Here is a 19,040-nt window from a genome sequence, read left to right on the forward strand (position 1 = left end):
ACTTATTCTAGTCAAATTATTCAAATTTGGTGCAGTAAGCTTAATTTGCTCAACAATTATGTTTCAAATAATGTTATACCTTATAACAGAAGCCAATGAAAAAAACAACAACAACAAAACAACAAAATTTAAAATACAACTAGTGCAGTTTGAGGTATGTGTTTACCCTAAATCACCAGCACTTATATACTGAGTTGATAGTCAAAATAACTTTGATTTCAAAGTGCAATATAAATGAGTAGTTTGTAAATTAAATTTTCTACTCCTCTCACCATCATTCAACTTGACAAATGACCTTCACTTGACCTAAAGAAAACAGGATACAATTTCATACCTGCCAAAGTCGCATGATAAAGGAGTGACACATAAGCAGGAAGTCCTGGTATTCCACAGAGGTGCGACCCACGACCTCGGCCAGGAGGATATATGCCCTCAACAGCCCATCTATTTGCTTCACGTCTTCTAGGTCCTGGAACTTCAATCCCGGATTGTTTGGCAGCACACCTGTACATAAACATGTACATTTTTGTACATCATGGCCTGTTTATATTATAGTTTAAACAATGTTCTATTTAAAAGTTTAACAGCATATATCAATAAATAAAAATATTTTCATTGGGATTGAAAAACAAGGTGAACTTATATTAATTTCTCTCACAAAATTTTTGTTTTGAGGACAATGTGGTTGCCTGAGTGATGACATTATGTAAATTCAGTACTCTCAACAAAAGAAACAAATGATTTTGAATTAATACTATCACATTTCATAAATTCCATAGCATTTTTCGGCTTAAAAGAAGTGGAAATGCATCATCAGAATAAACAACAGTGACTATAGCCCGAGGGAAAGATTCTTAAGTTGCCAAACATGAGGCTTGCAGAGTGTTTGGCAGCTTAATTATCTTACCTGAGGGTTGAGATTCCCCTGTCTCACCCCCAAATGGGTGAATGATTATTTTTCTCTTACTCTGTTTACCCTCTTATGTATCTAATATTGAAGTTACATCAATGCAAGGAAATGTTGACGTGACGTGATTGAATTGTCGACGTGACGTCATTGTACTGTTGCTGTGATGACATTGTATTGTTGATGTGACAATATAATTGTTGAGAACGTGAAAAGAGCATGGGTTGTTTGTCTTTTCCCTAGGGTGAGATAAGAAAATCTCACCCCGGTAAAACTGCAGATATCCCTGTCCAGGGTAAGAGAAAAAAAAAATCTCAACCCTCGGAGAAATTCATGAATGTCCAACCTTCGGCAAACCTCGGGTTGGACGTTCATGAATTCCCCCTTGGGTTGAGATTTCTTTGTCACACCCCCAAGGCAGGGAAAGATTCTTTTAGTCAACCATAAAATATGAATTGCAAAAATTTTATTTGCATTTTTAAAGATATTCTGCCAGAAAAAACTCATTTTATCTTTGATATATCAAGATTTTATGAAAAGATAGGACCAGCTCAGGATTTAATTCTGAATAGCTAGACAGTACTGTTAATTTTTACAATGTTCAAAACTTTAATCTTAGTCAGGTGAAGTCAAGGTAAAGCCTCGTCATGTGAACATAAATTTTATATTAGTTATGTGACGCAGACAAATTAATCTACATCAAGTTTTGTCATGTGAACATTTTAGTTAAATAGTATGAACTTCATCATTTGAAAACGAGTCTTAGATTAATAGCCATGCAATCTGTAGGATAAATTATGAACTTCAGTCATAAAAAACTTAAGATTAAGCTCAGTCCTTTAAACTTAAGTTTTAAATTACACAAACCTATGATGGCTTGCTTGGCTACTGGTATGTATCCGTCAGGATTAATATCATCGGACACACTGCTAGTGTCACTGCGACTGTCCATTGACTTCGCCATTTTCTTAGGTTCCGGACTTTTCCGAGGAGTGTCAGCTGCCGGAGCTGTTTTTGGTGGTGCAGGGGTGGCCTTGCCCTTCGCCGAACCCTTGCCTTTCCCCTTTTTATTGTCAGCCTTCTTTGCCACAGAAGCCGCTACAAGATAGAAAGTCATTGTAATGATCAGGGACAAATTATGATAAAGCAGAAAAGACAATAACTGATGAATAATAAGTAGAATAGATTTACCTATTTGTATTTACCTATTTGAATAATTAAGACATATATGTATTTAAATAATATATTTATACTATAAGTACAAATGTCGCGTAAATCTCCAATTATACATTCACCAGAAAAAGCTAGTTTACTTTTCAACAAACCATACTCTGCATGGAATCTTTTTAAAAAATCAACAAAATATGACATGTATGAATGGTTCAGTTGACACTTTCATTTTCATGTATTTTTTCTGTACATTTTTTTCTTTACATTTTTATTTTCTTTTTCATACAATGTCACAGATTGAAGATTTAAATGTATCTTGGAGTTTTTGAACAAAAGAAAATTCATTTCTTGTACAACTTAAACAGGAACTACATAAAATTAAACAGAACAGAAACAAAAATTTATGCAAATACCAAATTTAAAATATTGCCACTTTTTTTTTTTACACATGCTGTTGGTTTCAAAAGATCAAAATCAAACTCGACTCAAACCTGTCCAAACCAACATCCTTTATAATCCCAACAGATTAGGGTATTTAGATTAGACAAGTATCCCAGTATTTCAAATATGTGAGCACACAAATTATAATTGATCATCATCTAGAAAAACGACATCTAGGGTAAAGTTGGCACACATATGGTAAATCAAATGTAGAGACAATTGAAAGTAAAGACAACACTGAAGTGATCCCAGGACATGGTATGTGTACATGTGTTGTAAGTAATATTACCATGTTTGTTAATGAAGGGCTGGAGTGCTGCAACTCAGATCTGAATGATGCACATTTGCTTCTTACATAGGGTGTGCCAGTGATTAACATACAAATCTAAATATGTCTCAGAAATAAACCTCACAGTAAGAGGCAGGATCATCACTGGGTTCCTAGGGATCATCAGGATGTGATTAACTAGGGATGGGGACAGGGTATAAGGGTTTCTATAAACACAACAGATTATATCACTGAGGAAGGATCATCACAAATCTAAACTGAGGATTGTCGTCACAGATCTAGAGGAAGCGTCGTCAAGGGGAAGGATTGTCACAGATCTAGAGGAAGCGTCGTCAAGGGGAAGGATTGTCACAGATCTAGAGGAAGCGTCGTCAAGGGGAAGGATTGTCAAAGATCTAGAGGAAGTATCATCAAGGGGAAGGATTGTCGCAGATCTAGAATAAAGATCGTCGTCACAGATCTAGAGGAAGTGTCGTCAAGGGGAAGGATTGTCAAAGATCTAGAGGAAGTGTCGTCATAGGGAAGGATTGTCACAGATCTAGAGGAAGGATCATCAAGGGGAAGGATTGTCACAGATCTAGAGGAAGGATCATCAAGGGGAAGGATTGTCGCAGATTTAGAGGAAGGATCATCGTCACAGATCTAGAGGAAGTGTCGTCATAGGGAAGGATTGTCACAGATCTAGAGGAAGGATCATCAAGGGGAAGGATTGTCGCAGATTTAGAGGAAGGATCATCGTCACAGATCTAGAGGAAGTGTCGTCAAGGGGAAGGATTGTCACAGATCTAGAGGAAGTGTCGTCATAGGGAAGGATTGTCACAGATCTAGAGGAAAGATCGTCGTCACAGATCTAGAGGAAGCGTCATCAAGGGGAAAGATTGTCACAGATCTAGAGGAAGAGTTGTCAAGGGGAAGGATTGTCACAGATCTAGAGGAAAGTGTCGTCAAGGGGAAGGATTGTCAAAGATCTAGAGGAAGGGTCGTCAAGGGGAAGGATTGTCACAGATCTAGAGGAAGGATCATCAAGGGGAAGGATTGTCGCAGATTTAGAGGAAGGATCATCGTCACAGATCTAGAGGAAGTGTCGCCAAGGGGAAGGATTGTCACAGATCTAGAGGAAGTGTCGTCATAGGGAAGGATTGTCACAGATCTAGAGGAAAGATCGTCGTCACAGATCTAGAGGAAGCATCATCAAGGGGAAAGATTGTCACAGATCTAGAGGAAGTGTTGTCAAGGGGAAGGAATGTCGTCACAGATCTAGAGGAAGAGTCGTTAAGGGGAAGGATTGTCGTCACATATCTAAAGGAAGCGTTGTCAAGGGGAAGGATTGTCACAGATCTAGAGGAAGCCTCGTCAAGGGGAAGGATTGTCATCACAGATCTAGAGAAAGCATCGTCAAGTGGAAGGATCATCTTCACAGATCTAGAGGAAGCATCGTCATGGGGTAGGATTGTCACAGATCTAGAGGAAGCTTCGTCAAGGGGAAGGATTGTCACAGATCTAGAGGAAGGGTCGTCAAGGGGAAGGATTGTCAAAGATCTAGAGGAAGCGTCGTCAAGGGGAAGGATTATTACAGATCTAGAGGAAGCATCATTAAGAGGAGGGATTGTCACAGATCTAGAGGAAGGGTCGTCAAGGGGAAGGATTGTCACAGATCTAGAGGAAGCATCATTAAGGGGAGGGATTGTCACAGATCTAGAGGAAGTGTCGTCAAGGGGAAGGATTGTCACAGATCTAGAGGAAGTGTCGTCAAGGGGAAGGATTGTCACAGATCTAGAGGAATCATGGTCAAGGGGAAGGATTGTCAAAGATCTAGAGGAAGCGTCGTCATGGGGAAGGATTGTCAAAGATCTAAAGGAAGGGTTGTCATCACAGATCAAGAGGATGGATCATCGTCACAAATCTAGAGGAAGGGCCGATGTCATAGGTCTAGAGAAAGGATTGTCAAGAGGAAGGATAACACAGATCTACAGGAAGGGTCATCATTACAGCTGAAGAAGAAGGACCATCGTCATAGGTCTAGAGAAAGGACTCATGAAGTAGAAGGATTATCACAGATCTAATGGAAGAATTGTCACAGATCTAGAGGGAGATCGTCATTGAGGAAGGATCAAAGGAATGTCACAATTCTATCTAAGGACAGGGTTGGGGTAAAATTGTTTCTAGCCACATCTATAAACTACAATGATAAAGTAAACTTAACAAGGATTTAATCACCAGTACTTGGTTTCGGATAGGCTAAAAAGGTTTCTAGCTATAAACACCATAGGAACTGTACATTTATTTGGACAAGCAATATAATATTTGGACGCCAGCTGCAACACATGCAAGTTGAACATACCAAGGTATATAATGAAAAGAGGGTACAGAAGGGGACAGCTGGAAGATAGAAAACTTGTATATTTTAAAACTAAGCTTGCTAACATTACTGTTCATATTTAGATCTACAATACTTTTTTTATTATAAGATATCTCCATATCTATACCACTTATGAATCAAATTCATGCATTTTTCAGTAAATATCTGTATTACAATGCAAGCTAGTCATTACATTAAGTGTCAATACATATCATACATATTACGATAACTTTACATTTTATACAGAAACTGCAAATAATTAAAAGTGACCAAGAATTGAAATCATGCACAGCATGCCCATTAAATGATATAAAAATTTGCACAGTGCATATTTGAAGATATGGTGGCCAGAGAATGAGGAGATGAAGCAGAGAGATATGAAGCCTAGAGGCATTGATTGCTGCTACCTTTCCCTGCCAACTTTTTATTGGAGTCTATCAGTGAAAGTTTCCTCTGGGCAGCAGCTGGATCAAAACAGTGACAGCATACACAACGCTGACAGTACAACAAACAGTGCTTTCTACACATACATAGATTAATAGTAACCTTTCCTCATAACAGTGAAGAAATCTTAAAAGAATTTTTGTTTTAATTTAAGAAATTTAATCATTTTCTTTTTAAATACCAGCATACATGTAATTAGATGATTATTCAATGACATGTGTGCAGTTAATTTAATAAGTAGCTATTGAAAATCTGTTTCATGACTTTTCATGAATTGATAAAAAAATTCATCAATCTGTTTCATGACTTTTCATGAATTCAAAGAAAAATTATGAATATGTTTCATGATAATTCATGAATTCCTTATAAATTATATAATATGTTTCTGAATATTCATGAATTCATTTAATTCAATAAATAATGACTTCTATTGTTTCGTGACTTTTCATGAATTCATAAAGAGAATGAATGACAGAAGAAGTCTCATAACAACTATAATTGGAAAAGGTGCAATTAATTAAACATTTCAATTAATATTGAATAGAATACAATTCTCATGATGAAATATAACAAAGTATTAGACAAATGTTACATTACAAGACAGAACAGGTGCTTTGTACTGTACCTAATGTACAGTAAATAAGAAATATCTAATATTTTTATTGCATAGCCAACCAGGTCAACTATGTAAAATACTCATGTCATATTAATGTGTTGTGATACAAAAATCAATGTCATAAGAAGACTCCTGGGAATTACTAGTAAATGCTTTAATGTGTAATATATCAAATTATAAATTTAAAACTTTATTTTTTTTGAAAATTATTATTCAAATCATGACCTTTGATCCTCATCTGTTTTTCACCGTTCAATTTTCGATTGGTTGTAGACTAAAAGGTTTAGTGTCAGAGATATGTTTTCATTACTAAATAAAACGCAGTACTATTTTTCTGAACTAAATTCACAGATGAAAGATAATCTTTAACCTCTATGTTATAATTACAACATTTAGTTTCCATTGAAACCCACATAAGTGACATATCTCCTTTATATATGTTCCTAAGATTATAAAACTACATTACAATAGACGCCTATTCAAATATGATATAAATAAATGTAAATCATCAGAAAGCAATTCCAAAGCAGTTTTCCTTCATGGAAAGCTATCATTGCTATAGGAGGAACAAGAGGCAAGTTCAGGAGAACTGTAAATTGTTCATTGTCAATAAATGTACAATCTTCAAACCATATATTCCTTCACAATGTAAACACCTTATACTGGGGAAATAACATCCTCTGTCAAGTCCCCCTCCTTCATTAACCCCTTTTACATAGGTACAGGTGTCTCATATGTAAAATACTGAAATAGGTGATTTTACAAAGTTTTAACATGCGAAGGATCTATTCTATAAAACACTTAATTCAGTGTTTAATTTAATACTAAAAACATCCACCTGTGTTTTTACAGTCTGATATATAAGTGGAGTGTTGACAAAAATCAAGCATACAACATGAACTACAGACTTTGTATGTGTAAAGCGCACGCTCCTTCCAGAATGTAAAACTGGAGAAAAATCCCAGACAATAGTTTAGTTGTGATATGAATTATTTCCTGTATAGAACGTACCACAAAAGTCTCACTAGACTACTGACCTCGTTCCTTTTGTATCTCTGTGTCAGTCCTCATGTTGAGGATAATGTCCACTGCCCATTCTATCTGGTCAACTGCGTCCTGAAGTGGGAACTCATTGTAGTATAGCCACTGACCAAACTCCAACAGCAAATCCACTTTCTGCCACTCGTTACTAGCACTCTGTAAGATAAAGGATTTATAACTCTTACCAAGCTGTAATAGAGCCATTATCGGACAAATCTCTGACAATAGGTCCCTGTTAGATATCTAAGATAAATGGGACATAACTCTTAACAAGCTGTAGTAGAGCCATTATCGGACAAATCTCTGACAATGGGTCCCTGTTAGATATCTATGATAAATGGGACATAACTCTTAACAAGTTGTAGTAGAGCCATTTCCAGACCAATCTTTGACAATAGGTCCCTGTTAGATATCTAAGATAAATGGGACATAACTCTTAACAAGTTGTAGTAGAGCCATTATCAGACCTGAATCTCTGACAATAGGTCCCTGTTAGATATCTAAGATAAATGGGACATAACTCTTAACAAGTTGTAGTAGAGCCATTATCAGACCTGAATCTCTGACAATAGGTCCCTGTTAGATATCTAAGATAAATGGGACATAACTCTTAACAAGCTGTAGTAGAGCCATTATCAGACCTGAATCTCTGACAATAGGTCCCTGTTAGATATCTAAGATAAATGGGACATAACTCTTAACAAGCTGTAGTAAAGCCATTATCAGACAAATCTTTGAGAATAGGTCCCTGTTAGATATCTAAGATAAATGGGACTTAACTCTTAACAAGCTGTAGTAGAGGCATTTTCAGACCAATCTGACAATAGGGCAATAGGTCCCTGCTAGATCTCTGTAAGATAAAGGGGCATAACTCTTAACAAGCTGTAGTAGAGGCATTATCGGACAAATCTCTGACAATAGGGCAATAGTTCCCTGCTAGATCTCTAAGATAAAGGGGGCATAAGTCTCGACACAAGTTGTAGTGGAGCCATTATAGGACCAATCTTTGACAATAGGCCCCCTTTCTGCCACTCCCTACTAGATACTTGTAAGATAAAGGGGACATAACTCTTAACAAGTTAAAGTGGAGTAATTATTGGACCACTCTAATAGAAGGTCCACTTTCTGCCACTATAGTTACTAGCAATTACAATTAGGGACCAAACTCAAAAATGTCAAGTCCTCTTTCTGCTACTAATTGCTACTAGTGTTTTCAAACAGGGAAAATAAAAGTGAACTAACAATCCGAAATAAAATACACTGTCATGCCAAACTCTATACAATGTTTTTTCTAACACTTAACAATCAGGGGACATAACTCTACCATCATATATACATTTTTATCATTTATTTTCCCTTTTTTCTCCATTTTTTGAGAATAAAACAAGGGACAAAAGCTCAAGCCAGTCTAACAATAGATGATAATAAACAGACTGGCTCTGGATATTGAGTTACCTACATTAAGAGCTTCGATAGCTGCCTGGTAAGATATGAGCTGCTCCAAAGTTTCCTTAGAACTGAGAGCTACTCTCCTCCACATGTGGGCTACATAGTCCTCACTCTCATCCTGGAAGTTAAACACTGCGGTATCAGTATATAATCTATATATTGTCATAACAAATCTCATTTAATACCAATGTTCACACAATTTCAGTGAATGTGTTACCTTTTTAAATATCAAGATATAATTTTTCAATTCTTTTTTATGGAGATCATCTGCAAGACCAATGATGTTATAGATTCAGTCAGACAGTTCTCAACATATCATGGATAAAAAGACATTTTTAGGATTATGAAAGCTTCCACCAAAAGAAATGCAAAAGCTTCAGGGAGATAATATTTCTCAGTATCAATACAGAAAAAAAAGAAAAAAGGGACAAAAAAGTGTACATTTTCTGTTTCTGAGAGCAATTTGAAATATTGTCAGAATTTGTTTTTGTTTTTTCAAGGACCATAACACATACCTAAAATAAAAGACATATAAGTGACAAAGAATGAGACCTGTATACAATTATTTAGATTTGCTATCTGAAGAGAATGAGTAATAAATGATGAATTGATGCATGCATGATTGTGTAACACATATAGGTATAGGATATTAGACTAAGTGTTGTCACCACGGTGTCAGTACCTAGCCAAACTGGATATAACAAGTGTGTGAGGTGTAACACACAGGACCATAGTGCCCACACGGGACTCAGCCTCTATGACCTTCACCAGGTAATCAGTGCAGATGATGTAATGAGTGATGTCATGCATATTAATAGTTATCAACAGTTACTGTAGGTTATAACTGTACAGTTTGTGATACGATAGACACAGAAACGAGAACTTAATTATTAGCATAGTCAAATTATTTATCTTCGAATAAATTTTAACTAAGCCTTGTTAAATAATATATTTTCAACTATATATATAAATGTATTTAAAACTATAAATTTTATCATAGCCTGGTTAAATAATCAATTTTTAACAAAGTCTAATACTAATACTTTTTAGATTTTTATAAGATAATGACAGCAACTTGATGTTTAATATTCTAATACAGCTATTGTAGAAGTGGAAATTTTAGTACCAGGTAATTTTGCTGTTTTCTTTATTTATTTAATCAGAATTTTTTTTTTATATCTATATAATGAAAAGATTTTACGAAAAATTAAAAAAATAAAATATTCAGCCCATTAACATGTATATTTTTTTAAACTAAAATAATTTGTATTGAATTTTACTAACAAATACCTGGTATAATGAACTATGCTTTTCACAATCCAAAACAAAATCTTAAACTTGTAGAAAAAAATGTAACAATAGACAAGTGAACAATGATGTTGAAGCCCTTGTGATGACACATGCAAGTCGTGTCCGTCTCCAACTGAAGCAGTGATACACTACAGTACACCAGCCACACTTTTTGTGCGACTCGTGTTGACCACTATACAATACATAATGATTTAAAAGCAGTGGTAGATATCTCAACACCCAAACCTTGCGAATTCGGCTGATTGAACAATCATCTAGGTCATCCTGTCAGGTTTTTAGTCAAATAAAACGACAATGGAATAAAGTAATAAAATATGCTGTTATGTCTAAAATATGTACAAAGCTTTTAAAATTTATAGTGGAAATCCTTGTTAGGCAAATTTAACCATAACCAAATTTACGAAAATAAAACCACAAAAAAAGATATGGGATTATAAGATTACAGACAACATTGTGTATACACTACTCTAAAGTTGTATTATTTCAAAATGTCTTGGATTTTAAATTCAACAGATAAACTACATGATATTTTTATAGATATACAATTTAGGTTCCAAATAAATGATAAAATATGATTGCAGATCTATACACCAATGAAATAGAATCAAAATGTCAAAGAACTGGTTGCAGTTATAAATCTATACAACAGGATAATATGCCACTCTCTGATTAATAAGTCAATAAAGTCGAGAATTGAAAACGGTGCAAAAAAACATAATCTCACACCAGAAGTAATTCGATTTGTTATTTTGTTAGAATTGATATTTGTATGAAATTTAACAACTTCTACCTTAAACTTCTGGATGTCCATGTTGACACTCCTACCCAGTTTCGCTTTAGTCATTACACGATGTTTGAAGATCAGACTGTAAAATAAAATAAGATAAAGTCAAATCACTTGTATAGTCAGTTTTAATAACAAATGTTGTCACATTTTGTCATATGAGCCTTAACTAAGAAGTAATGATAAGGATTATACTTACAGCCTATGTTTGGTCCTCGGCATGTCTGTGATGGCCTGGTCCATAGCAGCCAGACCTTCTTCCCATTGTTTCTGTTAAAGAAATTCCTTGATATATTATACACTACAAATCATCTCCCAGGCTAAAACAAACTTAAGACAGTAATTTTTGTATGATTTTTTCAAGGCCAGTTCAGAACACCATTATATAGATATATTGGGTACTCCAAATTCCCACAGGAAAATCACAACTCCAAGATCAAATATCTGTGTCCCAAAAATCATTAAGTGTCCATGTCTGTTTATGATACTTTGTCAGCATCAGACAAGACATACAAACTTAAGGTACTTGGAGTTACAGAAAAGTTGTTTATTTATCAAAAGGCTTCCCAAATCAGGACTGTAGTTTGCAAGGATTTAATTGAATGCAATAGCACCTTGTCAAAGTAAGCAGAAAAACAAATCATTTGTGTCATATTAATTATGATAATAGGCATTACATTTACAGAGATATTTTAGCTGGATATTAAATTTTGTTCTACCTTTAATGACTGAGTATAGTAAAATTATATCTCAGGCATATAATCATATCAATATCAAGCATAATAATCTTAACAAACCTTGTCAGCATAGGACTGGAACAGAACTCCATACAATGAGGCTCGGAGAGTTAGATCATCCTCGGGGCTCCCGATGGTAGAGGTGTGTGGTTTATCATCCCCAGCCACCTCAGCCCCTGTACCTCCATCTTCCTCCTCATTCTCCTTGTCTTCCTGTTTCTCCTATTTAATATTATATAATTCCAGATTATATGTGATTTCTACCAATTGCTAATTTTCATTGACAGGAATTTTGTTCTTACAAGTCCCTCAATTTTCTTCTTTTTTGCTACCACTCTTTTCATTTTTGTTTTTAATTTCAATTGCTTGCATGCCTTTTTCTAATTTGTTTAAAATGCCATGAGTCAATTCTTTAATACCAGCCTCAAATTCTGATTAGAATTATGCTGTGTTGACATGTAAATCTTCACTACCTAAAGTCTACTTTTTTACCTACCTCTGCCTTACGCACAGACTCCGCTGTGGTGGTGATACAGAAGAGGATGGCCTTGATTGGCTCTCTAAGGAGTTCCCTCTCGATTGGCTGACTGACAAGGGGCATACAGGCATTCCAATAATGTCTGGCGGCTGTCATCACCATCTCATAGTTGTCAGCATTCCTTGCAAACCTGTGAAGATTTTCATTGTTACATAAATTAAGACTTGACAACAAACTAACATATTTTAAAGAGCTGAGACACTAAAATTGGCCAGGTGCTGCTGAGAAACTTTTAAAGTAATTCTTTAAAAAAATTTAAACAATAAAACAAACCTGAAATTTGTAAGAGGAATTATTTTTGATCATTTTAGAAAATTATTTATCTGAGATAGTAAAACTAAGTGAACCTTAAGAACTTTAAAATTAGTAATTATCATCTAAAACACTAAACGTACCTGGCACTGTTGAGGAAAGCCTCCATAGCCTCTCGTCTGACAGCGTTCTTACCGGCCATGTTGTCCACAAGACTCTGGCCGAGGAGACCACTGGCGTAGCTCAGCATCTCCTGTTCCACCATATACCGGTGACTGTGAAAAAAGACAACATACTGAGACAAGGTCGTCTTGAATGAGAAAAATTACGGAGTCAATAAGAATCTTTCACAACCCTATAGGAATGTGTAAGGGGGCTATCAGAGAAAGGTTTCGACATTAGGCTGACTATAGTCGGTAAGACGAAGCCTAGCTAGATCATAGGATGATAAACCAGCATCTAACTAACTAACTGAAAAGAATTGACGAAATAAGAGGCTGATTGACCAGGATACCCTCAAAATAATGTCAACAAAGACTGATATCATTTGAAACCTTTAGCCTTTAACATATACCAATCCTATTTAATATCAGGACTGAGCTAGATAAGTTCAGTTTAAAAAATATGAAATTATGAAACCTTTTAAAATGTTTTCTTGGACTATACATTTTAAATTTAACAACAAATATACAGGAAAGGTTTGAAATCAGACTTTTCTCTGAAAATTCTCTTGTCTATTTTCACTAAAACTTACGCCTCCATTTTCCTATTCTTTGGTTGGGTGCCAACTGTAGCAAAACGTATGGCTTGTTTACTACAGCGTACGACAATGGCATGGAGTTTCTGAGTATAGGCCAGAGCGGTGAGTCTTGTCCACATCTGTAGCTCCATGAATTTGTCTGACCAGGTACATTCTTCCAGCCAATTAGCTACCTACATAACCAGAGATGAAAATAATGGTCAACGAGAACAAGAGGAAGCAATGGTCCCATGGTATGCCCAACTATCTATATATATATGTAGCATATAAGAAAAAGAAATCTGTCCTTGTGAAGGTGTTTGTATAAAAAATAACAAAAAAAACAAGACTTTGCTGCAAGGCCTTTCTGCCCTCTCAGGCTTCTTCAGGCGGACTGAACTTTTGTTTATTTGTACGTTGCTTAGATATGTATGACGTCATCAATATATATGGGTCAAAGAAGTAATATAAACAGTATAATCCAGATAACACTGGATCATCACATAAATGTATGGAGGATACGAATTACTTGTAATGATTATATGGGGCAAAGAAGTAATTCAAACAGTGTGGACAATGAGGCTTGTTAAAATTTTCGAGGCAATCCGCCCCTTTATCAAAACACAAAAAATACAAATACAATCACATAATATATATATATATATACACTGTATTTCATTATCTTATTTATATGAAACATTGACCTTGACCTCTCTAGACTCATAAATATTGGATGTTAGCTTGTCGTGCAGACAGACAGAGAAATGGACAGACACCATCAGGTATCTTCATCTCTGATGAGGGCGAGTGTGCAGTGGTTGTAAACAACGATAAAATCAATGAAAAGAAATACATTATACTCTAAAATGGATTTTAATTTAATATGTAAAATCCATCTTTATACAGTGTATATTTCACTGAAGACCTTTACCTCTTGAATATTTGGTGTGTCCTTGAACTCCATGATTCCATTCCTGTTGACCGTCAGCATCTCCATGGCAACTATGGCCCTTGTCATCTGTCTCTGGCCTTCAGTGTATGGCTGGACATAAAGACAGGGAACTTATTCAGTTTCCAAGCTTTCTATCATATTATAGCTATCAGTTAATTTTTTGTACTAGAAATTTCCTGAAAGTCACTTAACTAGAGAGAATTTAATAAATATCAATTAACATACTTACAGCATATTTATTTTGTACTCAGTAATTGTTCAAGCTTTTAGTAATTCTCATTGTAAACATCTTATAATAAGACAAAAGAGAAATTGTCTTTCATATCTGATGTTGGTCAAAACTTACCTCATCATCAGCTCCTAGGGTTTTCGGGATTTGTACTTGAGCCATCTGTTTTGCCAAAACCCATGTCTGAAGGAGGGGGACTCGAGCAGCGATGGGAACGACGTGGAGGGGATTACTACCATTGGTTACATCTATGGCATACTCACAAACCTGGAAAGGATTACAAGATAAACCTCAGCCAAAAACATCAGGACATTCCTAGGAGTTTATGCTTTACCATATCAGGACTCTTATTAGGACTCAGCAAAATTAGCTGTATCATTATGATAGTCATAGGGGTTAATTGAATGACAAAAAAGTTTACAAACTTAAAAGTCTTATTTGTCTATGCTTATAATCAACCTTGACGTTGCCTTGACCTTGGTACACTGAAACATATAATGTCTGAAGTATACTCAAACTTGTTCTTTGTATAAAGATTGACCAAAATCTGTCGAAGAATGAAGTTGCTAAATGTTAACATTGAAACAGGACTGAACTAAACATGACGGGATGCAATGTGACAGGACGGACGAACATTATATACCTAAATATAATTACACACCTCTATGGCCTTCTTCAAATCCGGTGTGGCATCAGGACTGATACTAACAGCAAGAACAGGCTTACTCTTTGCAGCACCAGCAGCCGCAGGTTTGCCCTTCTTACCCGCCTCAGGAGATGGCGCAGGGGTTGGGGCAGCAGCACTATCCTTGCTCGGCTCAGCCGGGATCCATGGTTTCATAAAGGCATATGCTAAAGCTGTGCATATGTTTACCATCATCACAGTCTCTCTGGAAAATCACCGGTCCTCATAATTACTGGGCATATCACTTGCAAATCAATAATCAAAGGAAAGCTCAGTTTTGATTGAAATTAAGCTTTCAAATGTAGTTAATCTATTACATGTGTGTTCAAATTTCCTATAAAATGAATACATTATCAGTTGCTGTCATATTAATTTTTTTTTTGATTTGCATGAAAATTCCAAACTTACCTAGAATTTGCTTATAAATGAAACGTGTAAACACTTGTCATCTTTATTACATTTTCTACGTATGCTATGAAGTTTGTTTGTTTAAAATCAGAAAATTATTAATATAATGAACTGTTGATCAATTATGATGAAAAATACCATTGGATTTTCAGATCTCTATGAGAAAATCATCACATTTTAACATTTTTTTTAGTTTCCTTTTCAATATTTACCCAGACAGACATATGCAAAAAAAGGTATTATTTATAAACAGAGTTAAGTTCTGTTAAAAGATGCAAAGAATAAATCAAAATAAATGGCCCCACTGCTTCATGTTTGGTGGTTTCAAAAACATACCCCGCATGTCCTATCTTGCGGAGGCCAGCCACGACGGTGGAGAGTACATCAATGATCTCGCGGTGTCGTAGCTGAGTGAGGAGGTGATTGTTATAGTTCCAGATGTAGGCCCCAGCACTACAAATTAGCCACGGCTCCACTAACTCCACACCAAGTTCTAGTCCTCGCAGGAAACTCTGGGTACCGTCCTCTGTCAACGACTTGATCCAGTCACTGTAAATATTCGTTTTAGTGTTGGATGGTGTGATACACTGTTCTAGTACCATATTATTTCACTGTTCTCACATTCAGAAGAACTGCACAAAGTATCGGTACGCATTGATTTGGAAATTAGATCATGCTTTGGCCAGGAATACAAAATGACCAATTAAGGCATATGTTAATGGAATCTGGTGTTACAGAGATATTTCCTCACATTTTACATCAAGGATTATAACATGTGTCATCATAACTCAGCTAGAAGCCTGCTGATAAGGTACATTGTATTATCCAAATATCATAACAACAAACTCAAGGTAGTCTGACCTTTTAATCATTACAATGTAATTCCAAAGTAACAGGTTTACTGTAACACTGTTCTTTCCTCATGACATGGGGATAAATGGGAATACTTAAAACAAAGATCTAATAATTTTCTATGAATTCAATTAATATCAAGACTTTTAGAGTGTTTCCTGTAAAATATATATCCAATGAACTCAGAAATAAAGAAATTCTATACATGGTGGTAACTGGAGACAATGCAGCTATCATATAATGATAGTGTTTGAATAAAATTACTTCTATTGGTGGTCCCTGTTTGTGGACAAATTTGGAATCTTCCGATCAGTTAAATATTTTGCTAGAATTGCTCTTAGAATGATAGATAGATAGAAACTAACCAATACTCGATCCAGTCAGGATCCTCCTCTGGCTTTTTAGCCACGTATCCCTTGGGACGCTTACTCTTGTCCGCAGGAGGAATGGGCATATCGTTCAGTTCCACCCCTTCTGATCTCAGTAAGTGGACAATAGCCTAAAGGAAAGTCATCATAATGTACTTACAACATATATTCTTACTGGAAATAAATCCTTGCCATCTTTAAACACATTCTATTCATGCTGTTAATATTTTGTTACAGTAAAACAATATGCCCTAGAAAGGCTACTTCCATTTCACAACTGCACAAAGCTAAGGAATCATTCAGTAAATCTGTTATATAATGTCATTGAATCTGTTTAAATCATAAGTTATTCAAAATCAATAATTTTAAAATTATTTTTTCATTTAAGCATTGATGTCATTTTTTTTTTAGTTTCATCGGGGTATGAAACAAATTTTGTTTGCAAACTGTATGAATCCGATTCTTACAGAAGTTTGCAAACAAAATTTGTTTCATAACCCGATGAAACTAAAAAATAATTGACATCAACGCTTATAATTAATTTTCGAAAATGATTTTCTAATTTAAAACATGTTTTATGTACAATTTTACTGGTTTTAAATGGGATTCTTTTTCTCAAATCAATACGCAACGTCAATTGTCGTATTGTGACGTCACATTTTTCGCGCCATTCTCGGAATTTCTTTCATAGAAGAATGAAAAGAATTTTTCGACCAATCACATTTGAGTATTTACCATGAAAACAAAGAAAAATTAATTATAATTGAATGCATACCATGAATTTGAGATTGATTGTAAGAAAGAGAACATTAGAAACATTTGTAATAATGCTAGACTACAATCAGAAAAAGTCACACAAATATAATTCAGTTAAATAACACTTCATACAGTATTGGTGGGGTAATGAAACATGATGAATGATAGTTACCTCCCCCTGGACAAATGAGACCTCGGCCAGCATCCTAATCAGGTCCTTATCGTATAATGGAACAAATCTCTCGGGGCTGGTTGGACGACTGAGGTTGCGTCCCTTTTTCTCCATACCCTCGTAGGAGGTGGCGCCCTCAGCAACGGTGGACATTACCGACTCCTTGGGTCCACTTGTCACTGATTCCATCTTCATGGATGACTCCTGGACCATTCGCAATGATGACTCTTGACCTCCAGCTGCACCCATACTGCTACTGGCTCCACCATCACGCCGTTTTTCAGGCTTTGGGCTGCAGACAGAGTTCACAATCTCAAAACTTTCTATTTCCTAATAGCTGAGTATAAGACGATCTGGTATACCATGCAACTGATTTATCTTTAGTTTTCTATAATTTTGTTTTAAAATTTAACATAACTTGATCATTTATAAATTACAGATAATTTGAAACATATCGATAATGAGTGACCAAACTACACCAAGGTGAAGACTTTTGACCAAGTTAATTAAGATTATGATATTTCAAAAATGTTCAAAAGATTATTCTGTCTTAATTAAGCAAATCCTAGAAAAATTTTTGCAAAAAATTATTCATTAAAATTTTTACTTTAAATTCAAAATTAATTTTCACAAGGGGCTTCCATTCAACCTGGCTCAAAAACAAAATTTATTCGATACCTTTCCATTTTCTTTTCAGGAAGAACATTTTTCCAGCGTCCATCATCATACAGGAGACAAAATCTGGCAGCTACACGACATACATCCCAGACTTGTTGTTTACGAGCGGTTTTAGCAAGGTCACCCCACAGGCGAGATCTGCAAGATATCAAATTGTCACTGGCAAACTTTAAACACTGAAATTTCATTGTATTAAAACTTTTCAAAGATTTTAATTTGATAAATGACTTAAATTCATGTATAGGACTTAGAACTAGAACTTAATATTAAAAAAGATTTACAAACAGTTAATTTTGGGTACAGTTTTAGTTTAAATATCTATGCTGGGGTTTTTTCCCCAAGCTAGTAATCATTATTAGTAATTGATAATGGAATGTTTAACAATATCAACAACAGGAATAACTCGCCTCTCTCTATCATTCTCATCACCAAGTCTCTTGAGGTGGCCTGCGGCTTTCTTTACACACTTGTTAAACTGGCGAGCCTTGTTGGATAACTTCTTTATCTGTGTGAGTGGTGCTTTACCGCCTGTCACATCTACAACAAGCGTACATTTGTCTTAGCTTACGGCTAACAGATCATATGCTAATACTCGCACTGTCTATGTCTCGGTACACAGTATCAATCAATATTCACACTATCATAGTTATTGAATGGCTGTGATGGAAACAAATTGGAAGATCAAAGTACTGCCCAAAGTCTAACAAAACTTGTATCCTTTGAGAGCTACATAAAATATATCAAATAAAGTAACATCATTTTATATTCCTGCATAGTCTGATATTCATTTTCATTTTTCATAATCAGCATACATTTGATATTAACTTTTGACTGACCTAGCCTAATGTCCAATCCATTTGACA

At 35.3% G+C, this 19,040-nt stretch overlaps 1 protein-coding gene across 10 annotated transcripts in view; it reads right to left on the reverse strand.

Annotated features, from left to right (window-relative positions):
- LOC117339536 (cilia- and flagella-associated protein 46-like) overlaps positions 1-19,040 on the reverse strand; it is a 74,953-nt gene that overhangs the window by 28,922 nt on the left and 26,991 nt on the right. For 9 of the 10 annotated variants that reach the window (XM_033901205.1, XM_033901202.1, XM_033901204.1 and 6 more), the window contains 19 exons: positions 18,585-18,714; positions 18,178-18,315; positions 17,500-17,791; positions 16,569-16,702; positions 15,688-15,900; positions 14,920-15,148; positions 14,376-14,525; positions 14,009-14,119; positions 13,093-13,271; positions 12,482-12,613; positions 12,045-12,216; positions 11,609-11,770; positions 11,011-11,081; positions 10,818-10,893; positions 8,727-8,834; positions 7,264-7,423; positions 5,574-5,630; positions 1,775-2,005; positions 335-504 (listed from right to left, as the gene is read on the reverse strand). In XM_033901205.1, the coding sequence (XP_033757096.1) occupies positions 335-504; positions 1,775-2,005; positions 5,574-5,630; positions 7,264-7,423; positions 8,727-8,834; positions 10,818-10,893; positions 11,011-11,081; positions 11,609-11,770; positions 12,045-12,216; positions 12,482-12,613; positions 13,093-13,271; positions 14,009-14,119; positions 14,376-14,525; positions 14,920-15,148; positions 15,688-15,900; positions 16,569-16,702; positions 17,500-17,791; positions 18,178-18,315; positions 18,585-18,714 (2,915 nt within the window). The remainder of the gene's footprint in view (positions 1-334; positions 505-1,774; positions 2,006-5,573; positions 5,631-7,263; positions 7,424-8,726; positions 8,835-10,817; positions 10,894-11,010; positions 11,082-11,608; positions 11,771-12,044; positions 12,217-12,481; positions 12,614-13,092; positions 13,272-14,008; positions 14,120-14,375; positions 14,526-14,919; positions 15,149-15,687; positions 15,901-16,568; positions 16,703-17,499; positions 17,792-18,177; positions 18,316-18,584; positions 18,715-19,040) is intronic. The other variant, XM_033901206.1, reaches the window with a different exon arrangement.

Source organism: Pecten maximus, chromosome 12, assembly GCF_902652985.1.
Source record: "Pecten maximus chromosome 12, xPecMax1.1, whole genome shotgun sequence".
NCBI classification, from domain to species: Eukaryota; Metazoa; Mollusca; class Bivalvia; order Pectinida; family Pectinidae; genus Pecten; species Pecten maximus.